This window comes from Protopterus annectens, chromosome 3.part0 (assembly GCF_019279795.1).
Source record: "Protopterus annectens isolate FY-2018-M chromosome 3.part0, PAN1.0, whole genome shotgun sequence".
Lineage (NCBI taxonomy): Eukaryota > Metazoa > Chordata > Ceratodontiformes > Protopteridae > Protopterus > Protopterus annectens.
The window spans coordinates 1,928,544,743-1,928,567,092 of NC_056731.1; the positions used below are offsets into that span (position 1 = coordinate 1,928,544,743).

At 39.3% G+C, this 22,350-nt stretch overlaps 1 protein-coding gene across 1 annotated transcript in view; it reads left to right on the forward strand.

The window, feature by feature from the left end:
- Positions 1 to 22,350, forward strand: part of LOC122797191 (unconventional myosin-Id-like) — a 2,023,191-nt gene that overhangs the window by 901,376 nt on the left and 1,099,465 nt on the right. Inside the window, exon 14 of the mRNA XM_044066013.1 lies at positions 5,694 to 5,826. Coding sequence (XP_043921948.1) covers positions 5,694 to 5,826 — 133 coding nt within the window. The remainder of the gene's footprint in view (positions 1 to 5,693; positions 5,827 to 22,350) is intronic.

The following is a 22,350-nucleotide window of genomic DNA, read 5'->3' on the forward strand; positions in this document are numbered from 1 at the left end:
CCCAGACTACCAGACCCATGTGCCTCTTCAAGCCTGACTGTGTGCATGCACACAAGGTACTGTATTATCAAATTCATTCTCTGTCAAGGCATCTGCAGGGATATCCTCAAGCACACCTATTAGCTTGCTTCCTTTTTCACCCACACAGTCAAGGTGAACCCTGGCTAAAGGCATTTGGAATGGGGTCCCCCCTAAAGCTCTGACTGGAGTGGACTTCCCAAGCAAGTACTGCTCCTCTTTAACCACTGCAGGCTTCACAATGTTTATAGGTTCATAGGTTCATACTAGGCTAGCTGCCCTGGGGCAATTATAAACCTAGCCCGATTTTGTTTGGCTTATGCCACCCCTTGATTTGAGTATACTGTGCCCTTTTTACGGTTTAGTTTACTGTGCCTCTGTCTAATAGTGACATGGAAGTAATCCCCGGAACAAACCTACGATCCCCCATCCACTCATCAAGATTCTTCTTGAAGAAATTCAATGAGGTGCTCTGCCTAACATGAATTGGAATTCTATTCCAGAGTGAAGGGAGCCTCTGGGTTATGAATCTGTCCCTCCAGCAAGTCCTATTTATTTCTGTGCTGAGGTTCAAGTCCCACGAGCATGTGGCTCTAAGGGATTTAGATTTACTGAGGTGGAGCATGTCCATTAATTCTGGATTGGACATAGCTTTATATGTCAGGCATAGATCGCCTCAAAGTAGGCGGTATGCAACTGAGTAGAGCTGGAGTTTTTTTAACCGAGCAGCATATGGCATCTGTTTGAGTCCCTTGATCCTCCTGGTGAGGTACTTTTGGGGTCTTTCTAATTGCTGCAGGTGTTGGGTAAGGTACATCCCAAAAGGGGCATTGTATTCTATGATGGGCCTGATGAAGGATGAATAAAGGGGCACGATTACCTCTCTTGATCTAGATGTGAATCCTTTCATGATGAGGTGGGCCATGTAGAAGGTCTTTCTAACCACTTTGGCAATGTGGTTGTCAAAGGAAAGATTGCTATCAACTTGGGTCCCCAGATCCCTAATTACTTTCTCTGTACTTAATGGTTTACCACCTATGTGGCAGTTTGTGGGCACATTGTTTTTGCCAAAGGGTATGACTATACACTTTTTGGCATTTAGCTTTAGACCATGGCTCTGGCACCAGTTATCCGTCTCTGTGAGACCTTTTTGAAGGATGTTTGTGTCAGCTGGAGAGTCGATTATGGTGCCCAGTTTGCAGTCATCTGCGAACTTGGTGAGCCATAATCCTCCCACATTGGCCTGTACCTCGGAAAAGTATATACCGAACAAGAGCGGTCCCAGGACAGAACCTTGTGGGACACCACTTGTGACTGGTTTCAATTCTGACATGACTCCAGCAACTCTCACTCTGTGGGTTCTGTCTTTGAGCCAGTTTGCTACCCATCTTGTGACATAGGGGTTTATATTTAAGCTGGATAGCCCGCGTGGGGTATTGTGTCAAATGCCTTTGCTAGGTCTAGATAGGCTGTGTGGACTATCTTCCCTTCATCTATGGCTTTGGTGACTGTTTCAAATAAGTCAACCAGGTTCAAAAGGCAGGATCTGCCCTTGATGAAGCCGAATTGGGTAGGATCTAGTGTCTGTTATGTCAAAGGCTGTGTCTCTCTTAGCAGTTTTCCATCCACTAAGATAGGATATATAACCTCTTGTGATAGTTTGGTACCCCTGTTGTCTCCAGACAGCTTACAACTGGCATACTGTTTTTCTCACTTGCTGTCTCCCCTACCTTTTGTTCCCCACCTTGCCTCCACAGACATCTGTATGATATCTGGCCCCACTGGTTACATATAAAACACTTAACCCTTGATCCTGGCCATGTACCTCAACTAGTGGCTTCCCCGGTTACTGGTGGACTCTTTTGGAGTGGTTTTGGCTGCCATCATGGGTTTCCTTATATCCATCTGCAGCACTGTGTATCTCCTTCCTATGCAGTGATGTCCTGCTTGCTAATTAGAGATCCCCTTTCTTCCCCAGCTCATCTGCAGAGTTACATTCTTGGCTTACCAACCAGATTCTCATGTGCTCAGGCAAAGTGCCAAAGGCTTGTTCTCATACCGGAAGGTCTGCCAGCCATTCAAAAGTGGTGACCTGACATCCACTCACCCACCTATGAAAAATAAGTGCTTAACTCAGCAATATAATCACACACATTCGTCTACATTGTGTCTATGCTCATGAAACTTTTTTCTGTAAGCTTAAGATGTTAACTTAAAACATTCAAGTAAATATGTATTTACTTTTTCATAGTGTAAACAATCACTATCAGACAATTTGGAAACAGCGTTACAGCTTTAGCATGGAGTAAGGGGGGTCAGGAACTGTATCCAGAGCCCTTGGTCAGCATTATACTGTTTATATACTCTTTGAAATATATAATAAAACTATCAAAATTATCACCCTCTGTAAATTGTGGAAGAAATTTACTGACCTTTGTTGCTTCTGGGGTTTGGTTATTCCCTTCCGCATTACCTCCATGACCCTGGCTAAGAGTCAGCATCTCCTTCTTATGTTGATTCTGCTTCTCATTTTCTTTATCCTCCAAATGCTACAGTCTCTCATTTTCCTATTTTCCTATTTTCATATTGAAAATAACACAGCTGGAAAGAGTCACACAGTTACAGAAAAACAATACTTAACTATTCTCACTATATTTTCCTGACAATCTAGATAATTACTGTTCCTACTTACTGAATAGAGCAAGGAAAGATGATGCCTCCTCTTGAACCCCAGAAAAACTAAACTCCTCCTTTTTACTCCTACTCATAAGTCCTCTCCAATAGGTTTCACAGTAACATCCAGTAATGGTACTCTCATATCTCCAGATCCAACTACCAAACTACTAGGTATCACCATAGACAACAACCTTAACTTCGACACCCATATCAATAATACTATAAAAACTGTTAACAGAAAACTAGGCTCTCTCTACAGGACCAAATCCTTCCTTTCATCAGCAGCCAAAATAACTATTGCTCACACTCATCTAATCTCTACACTCCTCTATGCCTCACCCATATATACTAATCTATCTAAGAATAACCTCAACAAAATGGAAAACTCATACAATAACATTGCCAGATTTGCTACAGGCAACCCATCCAGAACCCACCATTGTTATAATCTAAAGCAGCTAGGATGGCTTGAACTACAAAATCAGCTTAAATTCCACCAACTGACCATTGCCCATAAGACCCTTTACCAACCTTCCAGTACTCCTATACTATCTACCCTCATCATCCCCTATAATAATCTGAAGACCTTACGATTATTACATAAACTTCTTGTAAATACTTGTAAATCTAACAACAGGGCTGAGGACTCTCTCTTCTCTAATACTGTCGGAAAATCCTGGAACCTTCTTCTCAGTGAACTTTCCTCTATATCACTTTTCAAAAACAAGCTGAAACTTTTCCTCAGAACACACTGGTTATGCCCCTGTACTAAGCCTGACTAATCAGCTATCTCTTCTAACTAGGCTCTGCCTACCCTATACTTCTCATTAAGTTCTAATTTCCTTAATAACTACAAAACCTTTTCCTTCTATATAATGTTACTTGCATCTTCTGTGGATACTTCTTATTGTGACAACTTTTTATTAATATAATTATACAATAAGCTGCCTTCTTTGTTATATTATGTATTGTACCTGCATTTTGCACTGTAATATTAATTCTGCCCTCTTTGATAATTCTGTATTGACCTGTAATGTGCATTGTATATATGAATTTTTTGTTTTCACTGAGCTTATCTCCTCGGGCCTCTACTGAAAATGGACATATATCCGGTTAGACTAGCCTGATCAACAAATGTAAAATAAAATAAATAAATAATTCTTCAGTCTCGAAATGCAGCACAGACACACACACACACACACACACACACACACACACACACACACACACACACACACACACACACACACTTGGTAAAAGTGGGCACAGATTACCCGCTCTACCAACTTTGCCCAGACTATAAGGTAGATTCACTGCTACCATTCAGTTACTTTATGGCTCTTAAAAGGGTATCCAGTTATACTGAGTAAACTTAATATTAATACAAATGGTAATATTGACTAAACAGCAAGGCTTTCAGGAGAGGTCAGAGTTAGCACTAATTAAATATATGAAATACTCTCAAAGTTTAAATATTTTCTATGAATGACCAGCCACAATGAAAAGTTTAAATATATTTAATAATAAATAATAAAATAACATGAAAATACTAAATATCTATTTACAGTAAACATCAGAGTCTCACTGACAGGAACTATTGAAAATAACACAGCTGGAAAGAGTCACAGAGTTACAGAAAAACAATACTTAACTATTCTCACTATATTTTCCTGACAATCTAGGGAATTACTGTTCCTACTTACTGAATAGAGCAAGGAAAGATGATGTAGGTGAGTGGTCCTTGTTGTCAGATTCAAGACAGAATACAGAATACTGAGAGCAATCTCCTACTAATATCTAAATATTATTTCTGGCTTACCGAATGACATCATACAGATGTGGTTATCTGACTCCCACAGTATCCCCCATTACTAGAAGCTGCCAGGGTTTAGCATCTATGTGCTAAAGTACACACTAGACCTTTAGCTAATTTTATTAAAACATTATTCTGTAGCACAGACATTGTGTCTCTAGCTCCATTCAAAACTGTGTGATAACATCTTTATGGCTTAACTCATGACGTAATTTAATTTCAGATATATTTTAAAGTTCACTGGACTGAGATTAACCTCTTCTGTTCCAGTATCCTGTGTTACAACGTATACATTTCGACAGTTACAATAATGCATGTACATTTGTTTTCTTTCCAGCAGGGCACACCGTTGATACATTTTAACACAAGCAGCTTTACAAATCAGTTTGACATGCAAATGACATATAATTGATTACAAAATTCCAGCTCGCTATGCTGGCATATGTTATACATCCACTGCCCTACTTCTCCTGACATGGCTGGCAGTACCTCCTATTGTCACATTCCTCTTGAAAAAAACTGAATTTCTGACTAAGAGTAGTGTGTCCAGGAGAAAGTTACATGATTAATATATCAAATGTTTATGAAGAGGATATTAACATTCACCTGTCTTAGCCTACACAAGATTCTGAATATGACCAGAACTTTGGCCAGCAATAATATGACTTGATTGCAGTTAAAATTTTAGGTATGCCTCATTACATGTAGTACTGGAAAATTATCCCTGTGAGGAAACTCTATGGCCTTAATCAGATTAACACTGGACAAATTATTTGACCCTATGTACATAGTTTATCTATTAATGGATCATTAACCTTGATAAGATCATTTGCCCTTGATTAGGATATATCTATGCAAATAATGAATTAACCATGGAATTTTACCTGGTTCAGGCTCCCTTTCTGGCCAGGCTTGTCAGCCTTGAGCCTGTATGTTTAGGTGCATTCCTTGACAAGGGAAAGACTTACTTACTTGAGACATGCTGCCTTTTCTTGATTGTAAGTCATGTCATTTATGACAGCCTCTCTTATCTACATCCCTTTTGCTAAATTCATCTGAAGTATTCTCAGATGACCTTTTTGGCATAAAGCATTTGCTTATATTATCTAATATACTGCTTAACGCTCATTTCACTTTTCTTATGACATACTTCTCAAGTGTTTCCTTTTCTGGTGTCTTCTTTTAGCTCAAATCCTGTCCTGAAAAGCATGTGGCCTGAAGGAGAGTTGAGCATTACAGAAGTGACCAAGCGTCCCTTGACCGCTGCCACCTTATTCAAGAACTCAATGTGTGCCTTAGTGGAGAACCTGGCTTGCAAGGTAATCAATCATTTATGCTAAAATATGATCCTATGTTTAAAATCATGCGTTTGCTACAATAGTGCACTTTGTTTCTGGTGATTATGACTTTTTGCAGAGGAAATTAAACATGTTATTGTTTTATTGCAAATATTGTTTTATTGCAAATATAACTTTATCTCCTCTTTTTCTTTTTAGCAACATAGTGTACTTTAGCCTGAGGCCCTCCTGCCCCCTAATACATTCATCCATCTTTTTACCACAATACTTAAATAAATAAATAAATATATATATATATATATATATATATATATATATATATATATATATATATATATATATATATATATATATATATATATATATATATATATATATGTAAGTTTACCATCATTATCCTGAATCACAGGCGGTCAAATCCACTTGTACGATATCCTACATCCCGAACGATGGAATGCTGAGCACCAACATTCCTGACTGTCCAATCTCACCCCCTTCTAGACCCATGTTAACACTTGTTTCTGGGTCCAGAGTAGTAGGGAGTTTTGTGGTTCTGTGTTTATGTCAGGTATACTGGAATTCAGCATTCCAACATTCGCAGAAGTACATCAATCATAGGATGACTTGACCACCTGTGATTCAGGATAATGATGATAAATCATGTATGTGCATATTATATATAGACATATATATAGCATTTCATCTTATTAATACGCTAATTGTCCAAGTAAATATATGTTTTTCCACATCATTGGCCTATGTGGCCTCTTCACCTACTAGCAGCATGATTCCTTATACTTACTTTCATTAATTTTCTGATCTTTCCTTTTTCTCTTCACTAGACAGGGTTGGTATAAGTGTTTGAGAGTAGCAATTCATTGTTATGGCAGGATAATACAATTAAAAACTTTTGTTATCCTTGTAATAGGTGCCATCCATAATACTACAAAATAGAAGGAATTCAGGTACAGAGGAGAAGCTGCTTTTAAGTATGACACCTCACCCCCATCAGTGAAGGGAAAAGTTACACATCTGCATTCAGAGACACATGTAGTTTACCCTGTCTGCCTCTTTACTACTCTAAATACTTTAGGTAATTGTAGCAGCTGTTTTTACATCCTATTTCACAGAACTTTAGTATCAAGAACATTGCCACAGCCAAGACTGCAGATACAGTGGGCATAAATTGCTTATCTGTGGTTTTAGTGTTGTAATCTCCCCCTGTGGGCTGCTTTCACATTGTACTATTGCCCATTCTGCAGAATTTGCCTTATTACTTGTTTATAGTGATACACCTTCACTTTTCATTTCTATCTTTTAACAGCCACAGCAAAACTCTGCCTCAGGCCCTTTGTTTGCCTTTATTTGGCTGGATGTGCAGGATCATTTGGTTTGAGAACACCCAGACTGATTGTCTCCCACATTAGTGGGAGGTGTGGCCCACTTCACTCCCCTCCCACCCCCAACTGACTAGCCAAATCAGATCCACACACATCATTAAAATGTGGGAGGAGAGCAGTTGGATTAAAAGTGGGGATCCAATTTGTCTGGCAAATTGGGGATGGGAGGAGAATGATGTGGGAGACAATCAATCTGGACCTTTTCAAACCCAGTTTGCTTTCCTCCACTTTTAATGACATCACAAACCTCTTTAAAGACACAGCTACATCTCAGGACTATTTCCACAAATTTCAAACACCCCATACATCCATCACAATAGTATTACCTGCTTAGATCCATATTGCTCACTATCCAACTCATAGAGCACTCATCTGAAATCGTCCTTGGAATACAGCTGCTCAACATAGGTGCACTAGCTATCTCCCAGCACTGCTAGGGGTATGAATATCCTTCCAATTTGCCTCTCAGACAAGATGCTCATTCTGATTATTCTGCCTATCAGGAAAGTTTAAACAAAGAGAAGACATTAATAAAGGTATTCTGACTATCAGGAAAGTTTACAACAAGAGAAGACATTAATAGAGCAAGAAAATACTATAGCAATGCACTGGGTGTGGGTAATGCTGGATTACCATGGTTGGCGTGGTTTGGTCCCGAGGCTGAAGCCCGGGATAAATAAAGCCAACTGTGGTACAGCATTACCCACACCCAGAAGTGGGTTATTGCTATTATACCATGACATTATTTAAGAAAAGAAACTATTACTTTTCTTAAATAATGGCATAGTATAATGCCTGTTTACTGCCCTTCCGCAGATGTCTGGCATCCAGGCAGTTCTGATGTACTGCTTGGCCTCGCAGTACATCAGAGCTGTGGGCAAAAGCAACAGAAAGCAAGATCTCCGTTGCTTTTTTTTTACTGTTTTTGCTATGTTAAATGGGTTTAACATAGCGAGACAGTTTTAAAATAAGCAGATACAAAGTATCCAAAAAAAAAAAATCCATACTAGACAGCATAATCTGAATGTACCATGAAAGATTAAGCTTGCCAGCACCCTTCCAGACTCTCTTAGCAATCATCACCCTACCTACATCAATAGAGAATACCACAAGCCTCCCAAACCCCTGTACTTCAACTCTGTGAGAAACATAACCAGTTTTGATAAATCCATATTTAATGACACACTTAAAATGGGACTGAGACCATCCCCACACACAAAACTCTGGGTCTAGATGAAACTGTCTGTCACTTCAATAACTCCCTAACTAGACTAAACCAATAAGCCCCACAGAGACATAAAAAAATGAAAAGAAATTCTGCCACATGGCTAACCTTTCAAATTAAACAACTCATGAGAGACAGAAATAAAGTCTGGAAACTGTGGCACAAGACTAGATCCCAGTCCCTCCTAGACAGATATTGATGCTCAGAAATCACACGAAGGCACAAGTTCATTATGATAAAAGTAACTACTTCTCCACAAATCAGACCACACACACAGAAAAAAACAATTAAAAAAGTTTTTTGGAAAAATTTAAACAACCTTTTAAAACTAGGCAGAAAACTCAACCCAAATCCTTTCCCAACAGAAACCAGCATGGACACTGCAGACAAATTCAGGAAATATGTCCTATCCAGTACTCTAATTACCTCACACAATAATAACCTATATCCATCCCACCTAACCCCCAATGGCCATAACCCCTCTCCCCAACTGAAGCTAACAACCATACAAACAAATGCCATCAAAAAATACAAGAAAAAACTTAAACTTCTCCATAACCTCAAAAACTCCACTACCAACCCCAATAAATTAATACAGAGTGGAGATGTATACCCCTGGCCCAACACCAGCCCCACCTAAACAAACCCAGCATCCAACCCACCCAAACTCCCTGCATAAATACTCTCCTCCTCAAGTCTCTAAAACACAAGCCCCAGTTTCTTTCTCCACTATAAAATGTATATTCCCAGTGCCCAAACCATCTGTAATAAGATATCAGACTTTCATGTGTGGATTGATCTCCAGCAAGCCTATATCCTAGTTATCACTGAAACCTGGTTAAGATGTGAAAATAAAGCTGAAGAAATAATTCCTCCCGGTTACACCATCACTAGGAAAGACTGAATAGGTAAACAGGCTTGGGATGTTGCCATTATCTTTCAAGCCACCTAGCAAATCCATACTCACCTCCCAACTATTTTACAATCCAGCAATGAAGAAATACTAATAGCCCGGACCCACTTAAACAATCAGACATCTGTAACCATTGTAGCTGCCTATACCCCCTCCCCAAAAATGGCAAGACTACCAAAAACATACTTAGCTACTTATCATCTACTTTCAACCAAGAAACCATCCTGCTCAGTGACCGTAACATAGATTGGACCTCTAACAAACCTAACTCTACCCCCCATAATATTAACCTCTCTTAGTTCACTCACCTGGTCCAACAACCAACTCTCTTTGACAAAGTATCCAAAAAAAAAAACATCCATACTAGACAGCATACTCTGAATGTACCATGAAAGATTAAGCTTGCCAGCACCCTTCCAGACTCTCTTAGCAATCATCACCCTACCTACATCAATAGAGAATACCACAAGCCCTCCCAAACCCCTGTACTTCAACTCTGTGAGAAACATAAACAGTTTTGATAAATCCATATTTAATGACACACTTAAAATGGGACTGAGACCATCCCCACACACAAAACTCTGGGTCTAGATGAAACTGTCTGTCACTTCAATAACTCCCTAACTAGACTAAACCAATAAGCCCCACAGAGACATAAAAAATGAAAAGAAATTCTGCCACATGGCTAACCTTTCAAATTAAACAACTCATGAGAGACAGAAATAAAGTCTGGAAACAGTAGCACAAGACTAGATCCCAGTCCCTCCTAGACAGATATTGATGCTCAGAAATCACACTAAGGCACAAGTTCATTATGATAAAAGTAACTACTTCTCCACAAATCAGACCACACACACAGAAAAAAACAATTAAAAAAGTTTTTTGGAAAAATTTAAACAACCTTTTAAAACTAGTCAAAACTCAACCCAAATCCTTTCCCAACAGAAACCAGCATGGACACTGCAGACAAATTCAAGAAATATGTCCTATCCAGTACTCTAATTACCTCACACAATAATAACCTATATCCATCCCACCTAACCCCCAATGGCCATAACTCATCTCCCCAACTGAAGCTAACAACCATACAAACAAATGCCATCAAAAAATACAAGAAAAAACTTGAAACCCACAACACTAGAGCCTAACAACCTGTCCTCCGAATACCTTGGTATAATTGCTGATACCATTTACTTCCCTGTATCTACCCTAATTAATAGATCCATTACAGAAAATGACATTCCAGGCATTTGGAAAGGTTCCTTCATAATCCCATTACACAAAGGTCCACCAAACTGTCAAACTATCGCCCTACAGCAATCCTTCCCCCCCTCTCCAAAGTACATGAAAAATACATACATCATATCTCCTCAGCTTTCTACTTGATAACCAATTACTTTCTCCTATCCAACATGGGTTCCACCCTCACCACAGCACCAAAACTGCCCTACTACATGTCCTAGATACCATTAATCAAAGTAAAAACTCTGGTCATTTTGATTCCATCCTTTTCCTGGATTTATCAAAAGCCTTCGACATGGTCTCACATTAACTTCCCCTCCAAAGACTAAATCTTCTAGGCCTCACAACTCCCTCAGTTAGCTAGTTCAGATCACACCCAGTCTGTAAAATGGAATGACTCCCACTCCACGTTCCTTCCAGTCATTACAGGAGTCTCCCAAGGCTCCATAGTTAAGCCAATACTTTTCAATATCTTCATTAACTCATTCAAGCCTATAGTGCCTTTTTTGTATACTTCCAGTTAACACCCATAACTCCATATGGCATCCAGAACTTTTTTGCGTCTGTTGTCTTTAATTAAGTCACTCATCAGCTAATATTAGGCAATATTAGAAATGGCAATAACATGTTAACAAAATGACACTAAGACTGTTACTGTAAGATGTCCTGTTGTAGAGAAATAAATCACTATTTGCCACTTACTATTCATGTTTTCATATTTTCATAACTGAAAGACCTACACACTTGGTGTGAAATGGCATTCTGGGAAACAGGAACATTCATTGTCCATATCCATTTGTGTCATGGTATATGGGAGATATTGCTAGTTGTTTGTTAGTAATTATGAAAATAACCAATATTTCCATATACACTTAATAATTCAAAAACCAAGTGACTTAAAATAATTGTATGGCATCAGGCAAAAGCTTAGATGCTGTTGAAGAAAACTCACTGACATTTGCACTGTAATTTGCACATTTTGAGAGATATTCAATGTTGTTTATATTCTTGATTATACAATGAAATGTGTGTTTTCATATTCTGTAAATATCTCAGTAAACATGCACACAGAGACGAATTTCTAGCTGCCATGTGAAACTTCTCTCTGGTTGACAGTAGTGTTCTAACAATATATGCCAGCATTATATAGTTACTGAGATATGGCAATGTGTTTGTGAAAGTTTGGCAAAAAATATAATTCTGGGTTTGTGTGCGTTATATGTTATAGTATTTATGGAAAGACTATGAAAGCACTGGCGCAAAACCAAAACCCCCTCAACTAGACAGAAATTCCTAGAACTACGCAACAGAGTCAAAAAAGCTAATAAAACAGGACAAATTCCAATACTACCAGTCTGCCCTAGACTCCTCCCAACACAACCCCAAACAATTCTGGTCCTCCATAAACTCCATCCTCCACCCAGGTAAAGTCGGTACCCCTCCTCCTAACATCCCTCACTCCTCAGAAAATATTGCTTCCTCATTCAGCACACACTTCACACAAACCATACTATCACTAGCTAAACAACACAACCCCCCCTCCCCTCCAACCCCCACCTTCAACTAGTAATCTCCCCACTGCCTTCTTCTTTTCTCCTGTACCTACCTCCAACATAAAAAACTCTAAACTAAACTTAAGCCCACCAAATATTCAGCAGACAACCTCCCAAGTGAATACCTACAAATCGCAGCTGATGCTCTGGCCTACCCAGTATCCATCTTGATTAACTGATCTCTGTCAGAAAGTTACGTTCCCACACTGTGGAAAGTATCACATATAATTCCCCTCCACAAAGGCGGACCCGCCACAGAACTAACCAATTACCACCCCATAGCTATTCTCTCTCTCCACTCTCCAAAATACCATTGCGATGCATTCACTCTCAGGTCTCAGACTACCTCCTTACTTACAGCCTCCTTTCCAATACTCAGCATGGTTTCCGACCAAACCATAGCACCACCACTGCCTTACTCTCCTTTACTAACACTATCCTTCAGCATAAAAACAATGGCTATCTCTCCTCTGCTACTTTCCTAGACCTATCTAAAGCATTTGACATGGTCACACACAAACAACTCATCTCTGTCCTCAATAACCTATCCTTCTCTCAATCAGTCACCAACTGGTTTCGGAGTTACCTGTCTAACCGCCAACAATCTGCTGTATGGCAGAATGACATATCTCCCCAACTACCTGTCTCTATAGGGTTCCCCAAGGATCCATCCTTGGACCCCTACTCTTCTCTATTTTCACCAATAATCTAGACTCTGCCACCAAACATGGCACACTCATACAATACGCAGATGACTCAACCATCATCTGCTCAGCCCAGTCCCTACCCAAACTGCAAAAAAGTCACACAGGAAACCTTTTCCTCTGTTGAAACTTGGTTATCCAATGCCCAGTTAATACTCAACCCAAACAAAACTAAACTACTCATCTTCCAACCCACCAAACATACTCAAAACAACTCTCACTTTAACATCACAGCAAAAGACAATACCACTATACACCCAACAGAACACACCAAATTGCTAGGAGTGGAAATAGACAATAAACTAAAATTTGACATTCACATATCCATGACCATAAAAGAAGTCCACAAAAAACTAGGAGCATTATACAGAAATAAGCAACTTCTCACCAAAGCAGCAAAGATTTCAGTAGCAAATTCCCACCTTATCTCCACCCTACTTTATGCCTCTCCAGTATATACTAACCTAAGACAATGCGATCTAAACAAGCTAGAGACCTGCTACAACAAAATCGCCAAATTCACCATAAGGGCATCCTACCGTAGTCACCACTGTCTCTCATTTGCTAAACTGAGCTGGCTTGAACTCCCTCACCTCCTTCAATGGTGTCAACTTACACTCGCCCACAAACTAGTAAACCATCCACTAAATGTTCCATCCCTCCGGAATCTACTCCAACCCTATCGCACCACCAGACCACTAAGATCCAGCAACAAAAATCACTTGCAGATCACTAAAGCCAATAACTCTGCTGGGGAAGCACTATTCTCTTGCGCCATAGCCAAATTATGGACCTCCCTCCCACCCACAATTACCTCCGTACTGTCATGCACCCACTTCAAAACTTTACTAAAAGCGCACCTAAAAACATGCTGGCTATGCCCTTGCAACTCCCACTCTAATATCACCCACCCTATCCACCCACTACCTTTCTTTCCACCTCATTAACTACCTTGATTATAGCAAGCTCAGATGCTCATAAGCCTAGTACTTATTATACAGCAGGAACTTCTTATTGTAACATTTGTTAATGTCTGTTATGTACTTCGCAGATGATAAAGATTCTAGTTGTCTACTGATGTACTATGTTCTTCATCTGCAACTATGTTTGTAATTGTTAATTGCTATGCTAATCAAATTGTTAATTGCTGTGTAAATCCAGTGTAACTACTGTCTGTATATTTTAACTGTGGAGCATTTCTCCCCGGGCCTCTGCTGAAAATGGACCCACGTCCAGTCGGACACTCCAGGTCAACAAATGTAAATAAATACATAAATAAATAAAAGCACCAGCTATTATCAATACAAAGAATATTTTTACAGATAACATTACTAACAACTTTTATTGTTCACAAAATATTGACACTTGTTTATCTTATGCTTTCAATGGTGATTTTTCAGAAAATGATGTGGAATGCAAGGACATGTGTAGGGTGCTAGAGGTGTGACATTACACATCACATAAGTGTTAATAAGTTAATAACTTGTACAGGGAATCAGCACTCACAAACATAATACAATATGCTAATGACTCAACTTTAGTTTGCTTAACCCCAAATCTTCCTACCTTAGAAATCATTATACAGGAAACTTTCACGACTATAGAAAACTGGCTAAATAAATATAAATTGCTCTTAAACACCAAACAAAACCAAACTAATTCCATTCCTTCCTAATAACATAAATCAAAACAACACCGACCTTAAAATTATCTCCTCAAACAACCCAAATATTGAAAACTTCACCAACACAAAATTACTAGGAGTTATCATTAATACATCCATCCATCCATCACCCCTTTTCCCATTCTTGCACATGAGTTCAGGGTATTACTTTAACACTCATAATCATTTAGGGTCAAGGTTTACACCACCATCTGGCTAGCCCTGCTGCATAGTTCTTCCATACTGCACACACACACACACACACACACACACACACACACACACACACACACACACACACACACACACACACACACACACACACACACACACATGCTGCTGATGAATAAACAGTTCATGTTTAAGACCACTGCCTGTCTTTGGAGTGTGGGAGGAAATCAGAGCACCTGGAGGAAAACTATGTGAACACAGGGAGGACATGCATACTCAACAGAGAAGGCACCCTAGCCGAGAATTGAACCCAGAAACTTCCTGCTGTGAGGTAACAACAGTATCCACTGCCACTGTGCCACCCAAGTTATCATTAATAAGAAGTTACAATTTGATCTTCACATTGACACTGCAGTCAAAAAGAACCATTGCAAATTAGGCTCTCATTACAGAGCAAACCACCTGCTAAGTGATCATATTAAAAAATAGCAGACACCTCCCTTCTCCTTCCTAGTCTTCTATATGCCTCAACAATATTTACAAATCTCAACTCTTCCACCAAACACAAACTAGAAAGCACCTACAACAAAATTAGAAAATTCACCTGCAGCTTCCCAAACTGTTCCCACAACTGCACGGTGCTCAATACCCTCAAAAGGCTTGAACTAGCTCAACACATTACCCTCCCCCAGCTACTCACAGCACTCAAAATACTTCACCATCTACTGAAAACACCCTAGCTGTCGAATCTCATCCGAAGGCATGTACCAAATAGAACCCTAAGATCCACAGAACTTAAACTAACTTTTGCTAATAAATCTAATGATTATTATGGTGACTTGCTATTCTTTGTCGCCATCTCCAAGGCTTATAAAAAACTACCAAACCACATCCAACTTTTAAATAACCTGCAACAATACAAATCCACCTTAAAATATCACCTGGCAACTAATAAACTATGGAGCAGTACCACACCAATAGTTTGAAGGATGAAATCCTAATTCTGTCCACTACGGATAATATGAAAGTGTATTAATATAGTGTTTTTGATTCAACTCACAATATCTTGAAAACATGTATTTCCTTAATCTGATATGCTTTGTAAATAATGTTTGTTGATCATTTGTATTTTGAATTGTCAAAAATTTATTTCTATCCTTGTTTTAGAGATTTTCTTCCTGGGCCTCCACTGAGAATGGGCATTTCAGTTCCCAGACAGACTTTCCTGCTAAACAAAAGCAAATAAATAAATAAAAATAAATATCTCTTCAGTCCATTGTACTCAACCAATTTCCTTTACAAATACTTTACTTCTTTGGCAAGTCTTGCCTGTAATTATAAACATTTTCTCTTGCATGGCCTGTCTAACTTAACCTGTTTTCCTCTAACCTGATAGGTTCATAGGTTCATAAGCTGGTACTAGGCTATATAAGCCTAGCCATAACAATTCCCTGGCTATTTCTTCCCACACTATTTACTTCCCTGGACCCCTGTCTAGCAGGGTGACTGACGTGATCCCTGAGGTGAATTTCCTTTCTCCTATCCAATCTTCAAGGTTCTTTTTGAAGAGGGCCAAAGAGGCACACTGCTTGACATGTATGGGCAATCTATTCCAGAGTCTGGGGAGTCTCTGGGTCAGGAACCTATCCAACCAGCATGTTTTGTTTATTGTGATGACAAGGTTTAGATACCTGGAGCCTGTGGCTCTGAGGGATTGGGATTTCTTTAAGTGTAGCATGTCCAACAGCTCTGGGTTTGAGATGGCCTTGTATGTTAAGAAGAGATCGCCTCTGAGTAGATGATATGCAGCAGAGTATAGCTGGAGTTTTTTAAGGTGGTCAGCGTAGGCCATCTGCTTTAGTCTGTGATTCTTTTAGTGAGGTATTTCTGCAGCCTTTGCAGTTGTTGCAGATATCTTGAGAGTTACATACCAAACTGGGCATTGTATTCTATAATGGGTCTAATGAGGGATGAGTACAGTGGGACAGTGACCTCCTTTTTTCTGGATGAAAAGCCCTTAGTGATGAGGTATGCCACATAGAAGGATTTTCTGACTGTTGTGGCGCTGTGGTTATTGAAGGTGAGACCACTGTCCACCTCTGTCCCTAAGTCTCTTATCACACTTTCGGTGTTTAGTGTACTGCCACCTATATGGTAATTCACGGGTACATGTTTTTTCCCAAAGGGGATAACTATACATTTCTTGGCATTGAGCTTGAGCCCATGGCTCTGGCACCAAGCATCTGTTTCTGTAAGGCCCCTTTGTAGAGTATCCACATCATTTGTGGATTCAATGATGGCTCCCAGTTTGCAGTCATCTGCGAACTTTGTTAGCCAGAGTCCCTTAGTGTTGGCCTGTACTTCCGAGAAGTAGATGCCAAACAAGAGCGGTCCCAGGACTGAGCCCTGAGGTACTCCACTTGTCATTTGTCTGGAGCTGGATTTGGAGTCAGCTACTTTTACAGTGTGGGTTCTATCAGTAAGCCAGTTAGCTACTCATTGGGTGACATAAGGATTAATGCCCAGCTTAGTAAGTTTATCTATGATTTCAAAGTGGGGGATGGTGTCAAAGGCCTTGGCAACGTCTAGATAGGCTGTGTGGACCACCTTACCCTTGTCCATGGCTCTGGAGACTGATTCGAAGAAGTCAATCAGGTTCAGGAGACAAGATCGGCACTTCACGAACCCAAACTGTGTGGGGTCCAGTGTTTGAAGGTTGCCAATGTCTTTGTTTATAAGTTCCATGATAATACGCTCCATGGCCTTGCAGATAAGGCTCGTCAGACTGATGGGACGGTAGTTTCCTCTCTCTCTCCTCCCCTTGTGGAGTGGGATAACTATAGCTTACCTTACATCAACTATTAAACTCATCACTTTTTCTCTCATCCCTTTCTTCAAGTTGTTAATACATGACCCTTTTCACATTTTAACACATTCAGTCTGGAATACCTTAAGAACTACTTTCAAATTTTCTTAGTTTTCCATATTTATATGAAAACAAATCCCAAACTTTTAGCCATTGTTAATGTGCCATTCAGGCTGTCATCATTATAATGTACTGCCTCTGAATTTGTTCCACCTCCTATGCTTCCTTCTTTTCTATGTGGCTCTGACAAAGATATAGACCCCCTGATGAGAAGAGACAGGCAGGCTAATATTGCTTGAGTGTGATAGTGCAAGTTCTTATGATTGCATTCAGAGGTAGTCATATTAAATAACCTCATTAGTATAACAGCTGTACTACAAGGCCAGTGTTAGTGCTATATAAAGTGTAATCTCCATATTGTGAAACTCTGCTTTCAGATAAGCAAGTCAGAAATCAGGATTTCTCTGCATTTTGGTGATTGTGCATACAAGGGTGGACTACTGCAGGGGCCGTTGAGAGAAATGTTTCATTTTGGTGCTTGTGCATATTTGGATATAATGCTGAAAGGATCAGTGGGGAAATGTTTCACTTTGATGCTTGTGCATATTTGGATATAATGCTGAAGGTATCACTGGGGAAATGTTTCACGTTGATTCTTGTGCATATTTGGATATAATGCTGACGGGATCACTGGGGAAAAGTTTCACGTTGATTCTTGTGCATATAATGCTGAAGGGGCTAGTGGAGAAATGTTTCACATTGATGCTTGTACATACTTGGACATATTGCTGAAGGGGTCAATGGGGGAAGTGTTTCACTTTGATGCTTGTGCATACTTGGACATATTGGTGAACGGATTGGAGGGAGAAATGTTTCATTTGGTGCTTGTGCCTACATAGACAAACTACGAAAGGGATGTCTGGGAACAAGTTTGTGGATTGCAGCAATAATATGAAAGGTGAAGCACTGCATTTAACTAGAGATGTATGTACTGCATGGATACTTGCCTATTTTTATTTATTTTATTTTTATTTATTTTACATTTGTTGACCGGGCTAGTCTAACTGGATAAATGTCCATTTTCAGTAGAGGCCCGGGGAGAAAAGCTCCAAGCATGAACACTAACAAAGTTAACAATATATAACAATGACATGTATAATAACAGTACAGAGGTACAATTGACTAAAGACATTATGTTAAAAGATTAAACTAAGTAAACAATAACAAGTACACTAAGCACAAGCTGGGTATGGGCAAACAGGGTCAGGTCCTTACATTTATCCTATTACTATGAGAAAAAAAGAGAAATCAGTAGATTTGGAGGATATAGGTAAGGGGAGAGGGGAAGGGGTATGAGCAGGAGGGGAAAAGTTTCAGTCTGGGTTAGCACAAGGACAAAGCCACTGAGTTTTAAGATGTTCTTTAATATGCTTTTTGAATAGAGAAGTAGAAGCTAGAGTAGAAAGTTCAGGAGTGAGCTGATTCCAGTTTTTACCTGTAGTGTTTGAGAAAAGTGAGTCACCAGCTTTGTTGTTAGATTTAACTGATGAGACCAGGAGTTTATTAGCAGAACGTAGTGTAGCTAGGTTTTTATATGGTGCAATCAGATTAGTGAGGATAGGGGTGTTACTGGGGTGGTGTAGGATCTTTTGAGTGATAAGCAACTGTTGACAGAGTATATGGTTCTGCAATTCTAGCCATCCTAGTTGTTTAAGGTTAAGGCAATGGTGAGTTTGAAATGGAGAGCTTGTGATAAATCTAGCTATGCTATTATAACAGGTAGAAAGTTTTGAGATATTATTTTTAGATAGGTTTGTATATATAGCTGAGGCATAGAAAAGGGTAGAAATGAGGTGGGTTTGGGCAATAGTTTTCCTGGCTGTGGGGATAAGGAAGGGTTTAATTCTATAGAGGGTTCCAAGTTTTTTGTTAACAGTCTTTATGGTGGAGTTAATATGGTCATCATAGTTAAGACAGTTATCAATTTTAACACCTAGTAGGCGGGTGGTAGTATCAGGGGTTATGTTTGTAGCATTGTTAGAGGTAATAGAGAAGAATGGAGTGGGTGATTTGTGAGATGGAGTAAAAAGCAGTAGTTTTGTTTTTTTGGGATTTAGCAGGAGGCAATGTTGCAAAAACCAGTTTTCTACAATTTGGAAAACAGTTTGGGTTAGGGACTGGAGGGAGGCTATGTTCTTAGCAGTACAGATTAAGGTAGAGTCGTCTGCATATTGGATGCAGGTGGCTTGAGGTATGTTCATATGGAGGTTGTTGATAAATATGGAAAAAAGAAGGGGACCTAAGATAGAGCCTTGTGGGACTCCAATATTTACTGGAAGTAATGAAGACAGTTTGTTGTCCCAAAGTACTGCTTGCTGTCTGTTTAGAAGATAACAACTAAACCATTGTAATGCTAGTGGATCAAGAAAATTATACTTTAGTTTATGTAGAAGTAAGTTATGGTTAACCATATCAAAGGATTTTGACAGGTTTATAAACAGCGCAGAGGAAAAGGAGTTAATGTACGATTTTTATTTATAGAGTCAGTGAAGGATAGAAGGGCAGTTGTTGTGCTGTGGAATGGTCTAAAGCCATGTTGGCAGTTGGCTAGTAGATTATTTTGTAGTAAGTGGTTGAGTAGTTGTTTGTGAATACATTTTTCCATTATCTTGGCTAATGGAAGAGTAAGGCAATAGGTCTATAGTTAGAAAGCTCTATGGAAGATCCACCTTTATGTAGAGGGATGATGTGGGATACTTTCCATATGGTAGGGATTTTGCCTTCAGAGATAGTTCTGTTAATAAGGATAGATATGGGGTAGTCTATAGCTTTTGCGGCAATTTATAGGTATTCAGATGGGAGATGGTCAGCAGAAGGGGTGCAAGGTTTCAGTTTTTTAAGTAGCTTGTAGATAAGAGATGTAGGAACAGGGTGTATATGAAAGGTAGGAGGTGAAGTCTTGGAGGTATTAGGTGGGAAGGCAGTAGGTGGAGGAAGAGAATTGGCTAGGGATTGAATGGCTTCTGTAAAGTAGTTATTAAAGGCATCAGGGATCAGGTTGGAATTATTATGGTTGAAACCTAATGGGGCAGGAGTAGTAGAGTGACCTGGCTGAAGAAGTTTGTTTAACCCTGACCAAAATTTTTGTGGAGTTTGTTGAGTGGATTGTTGGAGGTGAAGGTAGAAGTCTTTTTTGTCTCTAAGAGTGTCCTTCTTGGTGGCATTTCTTAATTGTTTAAAGAGGAGGTGATCAGATGGGCATTTGGTAGCCCTCCATTTAGCCCATATTTTGTTTCTAAGGAGCATTTTTGCTTAGTTTGTTTAGTAAGCCATGGGGCAGATTTGGTTTTTATTCTAGTGGAGTGGTAAGGTGCGTGGTAGTCTAGTATTTGAAGAAAGTTAGTGTTGAAGTAGGTCACAGCCTCATCAAGTTCAAGATGGGTCAGTGGTGACCAGTCACATGCTTGCAATTCGTTAAGAAAACTATCTGGGTTAAAGAATTTTTTTGAGCGGGAAGTTTTGAGATTATGAGTAGTTGGGATATGAAGTTTTTGTCTGATTATGTAAGTGAGCATATGGTCACTGATATTGTCGGGAAGGGTTCCTGGAGTATAATTGCTAGGGTGGTTATTAATAAGGATCCAGTCAAGAGTAGATTCATTCCTGTTAGGTTTGTGGATTCTAGTAGGAGTGGTTATAAGTTGAGTGAATCCAAAAAGATTTAAGTGGTTAGTAGGGTTTAGGGAATTGCAGGTAAGCCAGTCTATGTTGAAGTCACCCAGTACAATGGTCTCCTGTGGTAGTTGGGTAGAGAGGTAATTAAGTAATTTTTCGAGAATAGTAGTATTTTTACCAGGGGGAAGATACAAACAAATTAGGTAGATAGATTTGGAGTTGTTTATTTGGAGTTTGGTAGACAACATTTCAGATTTGGCATCTAATGATGGTAGTTCATTAAAGAGGGAAACCTGGAGATTAGATTTATAGAGAATGGCTATGCCTCCACCTTTTTTGGTTTTGTAGTCACATCTAAGGATACTATAACCTGGAGGGGTAATTTCATGGTCTAGGGTAGCAGGTTTTAGCCAGGTTTCTGTAAGACATAGAATATCAAATGAGTGTAAATCCAGGAGTGCGTGCAGGTGGGAAATTTTATTGTGGATACTTCTAATATTAAGGTGGGCTATCAGAAGGGAATTAGGTGCTTTAGCTAGTATAGAATGTTTAGGTAAAGTTACATCATCAAGGCTATTGTTATTGTCATTGGTGGGACCAGGGTTTGGATGAATATCCCCATGTAAGTAGAGGAGATATTGGAGATAATGTGGGAATTTAAAGATTTTGTGGGAATTGTTAAGAATTTTTTTGATAGAGAAGTATGTCACATGAGTTGTTCTGTGATATTTTGGTATTATATAATTTGAGGTAGAGGTGATGTTACTGTGGTTAAGGGTGAAGATGAAAGAAGATGATAAAGTTTGTTGGAAATGTTGATTTTGTTCAAGTAGAGTAAGATTTTCAAAGAAGGTGAGAGAATAAGGTGTGGTCAGTGAGACTATTGTGGTAGTTAAAAGTAACATGTGTGTGAAATTAGTTGTGAGAGTTGGGGCCATGGTGGTGAGTAGATGTAGGTGAGTTTAGCTTGTGTGAGTTGGTGAGGTTGAAAAAAGATAAGGGTGTTTTAGGAGAATGAGGGAGGTTTATAATATACAAGAAATAAATTAATGGAGGTTGAAAAGGAGGTGAAATGGGAGGTAGTTAGTATAGAGGATGGTAAGGATAGGTAAGATAGAAGTAGTTCATATGAG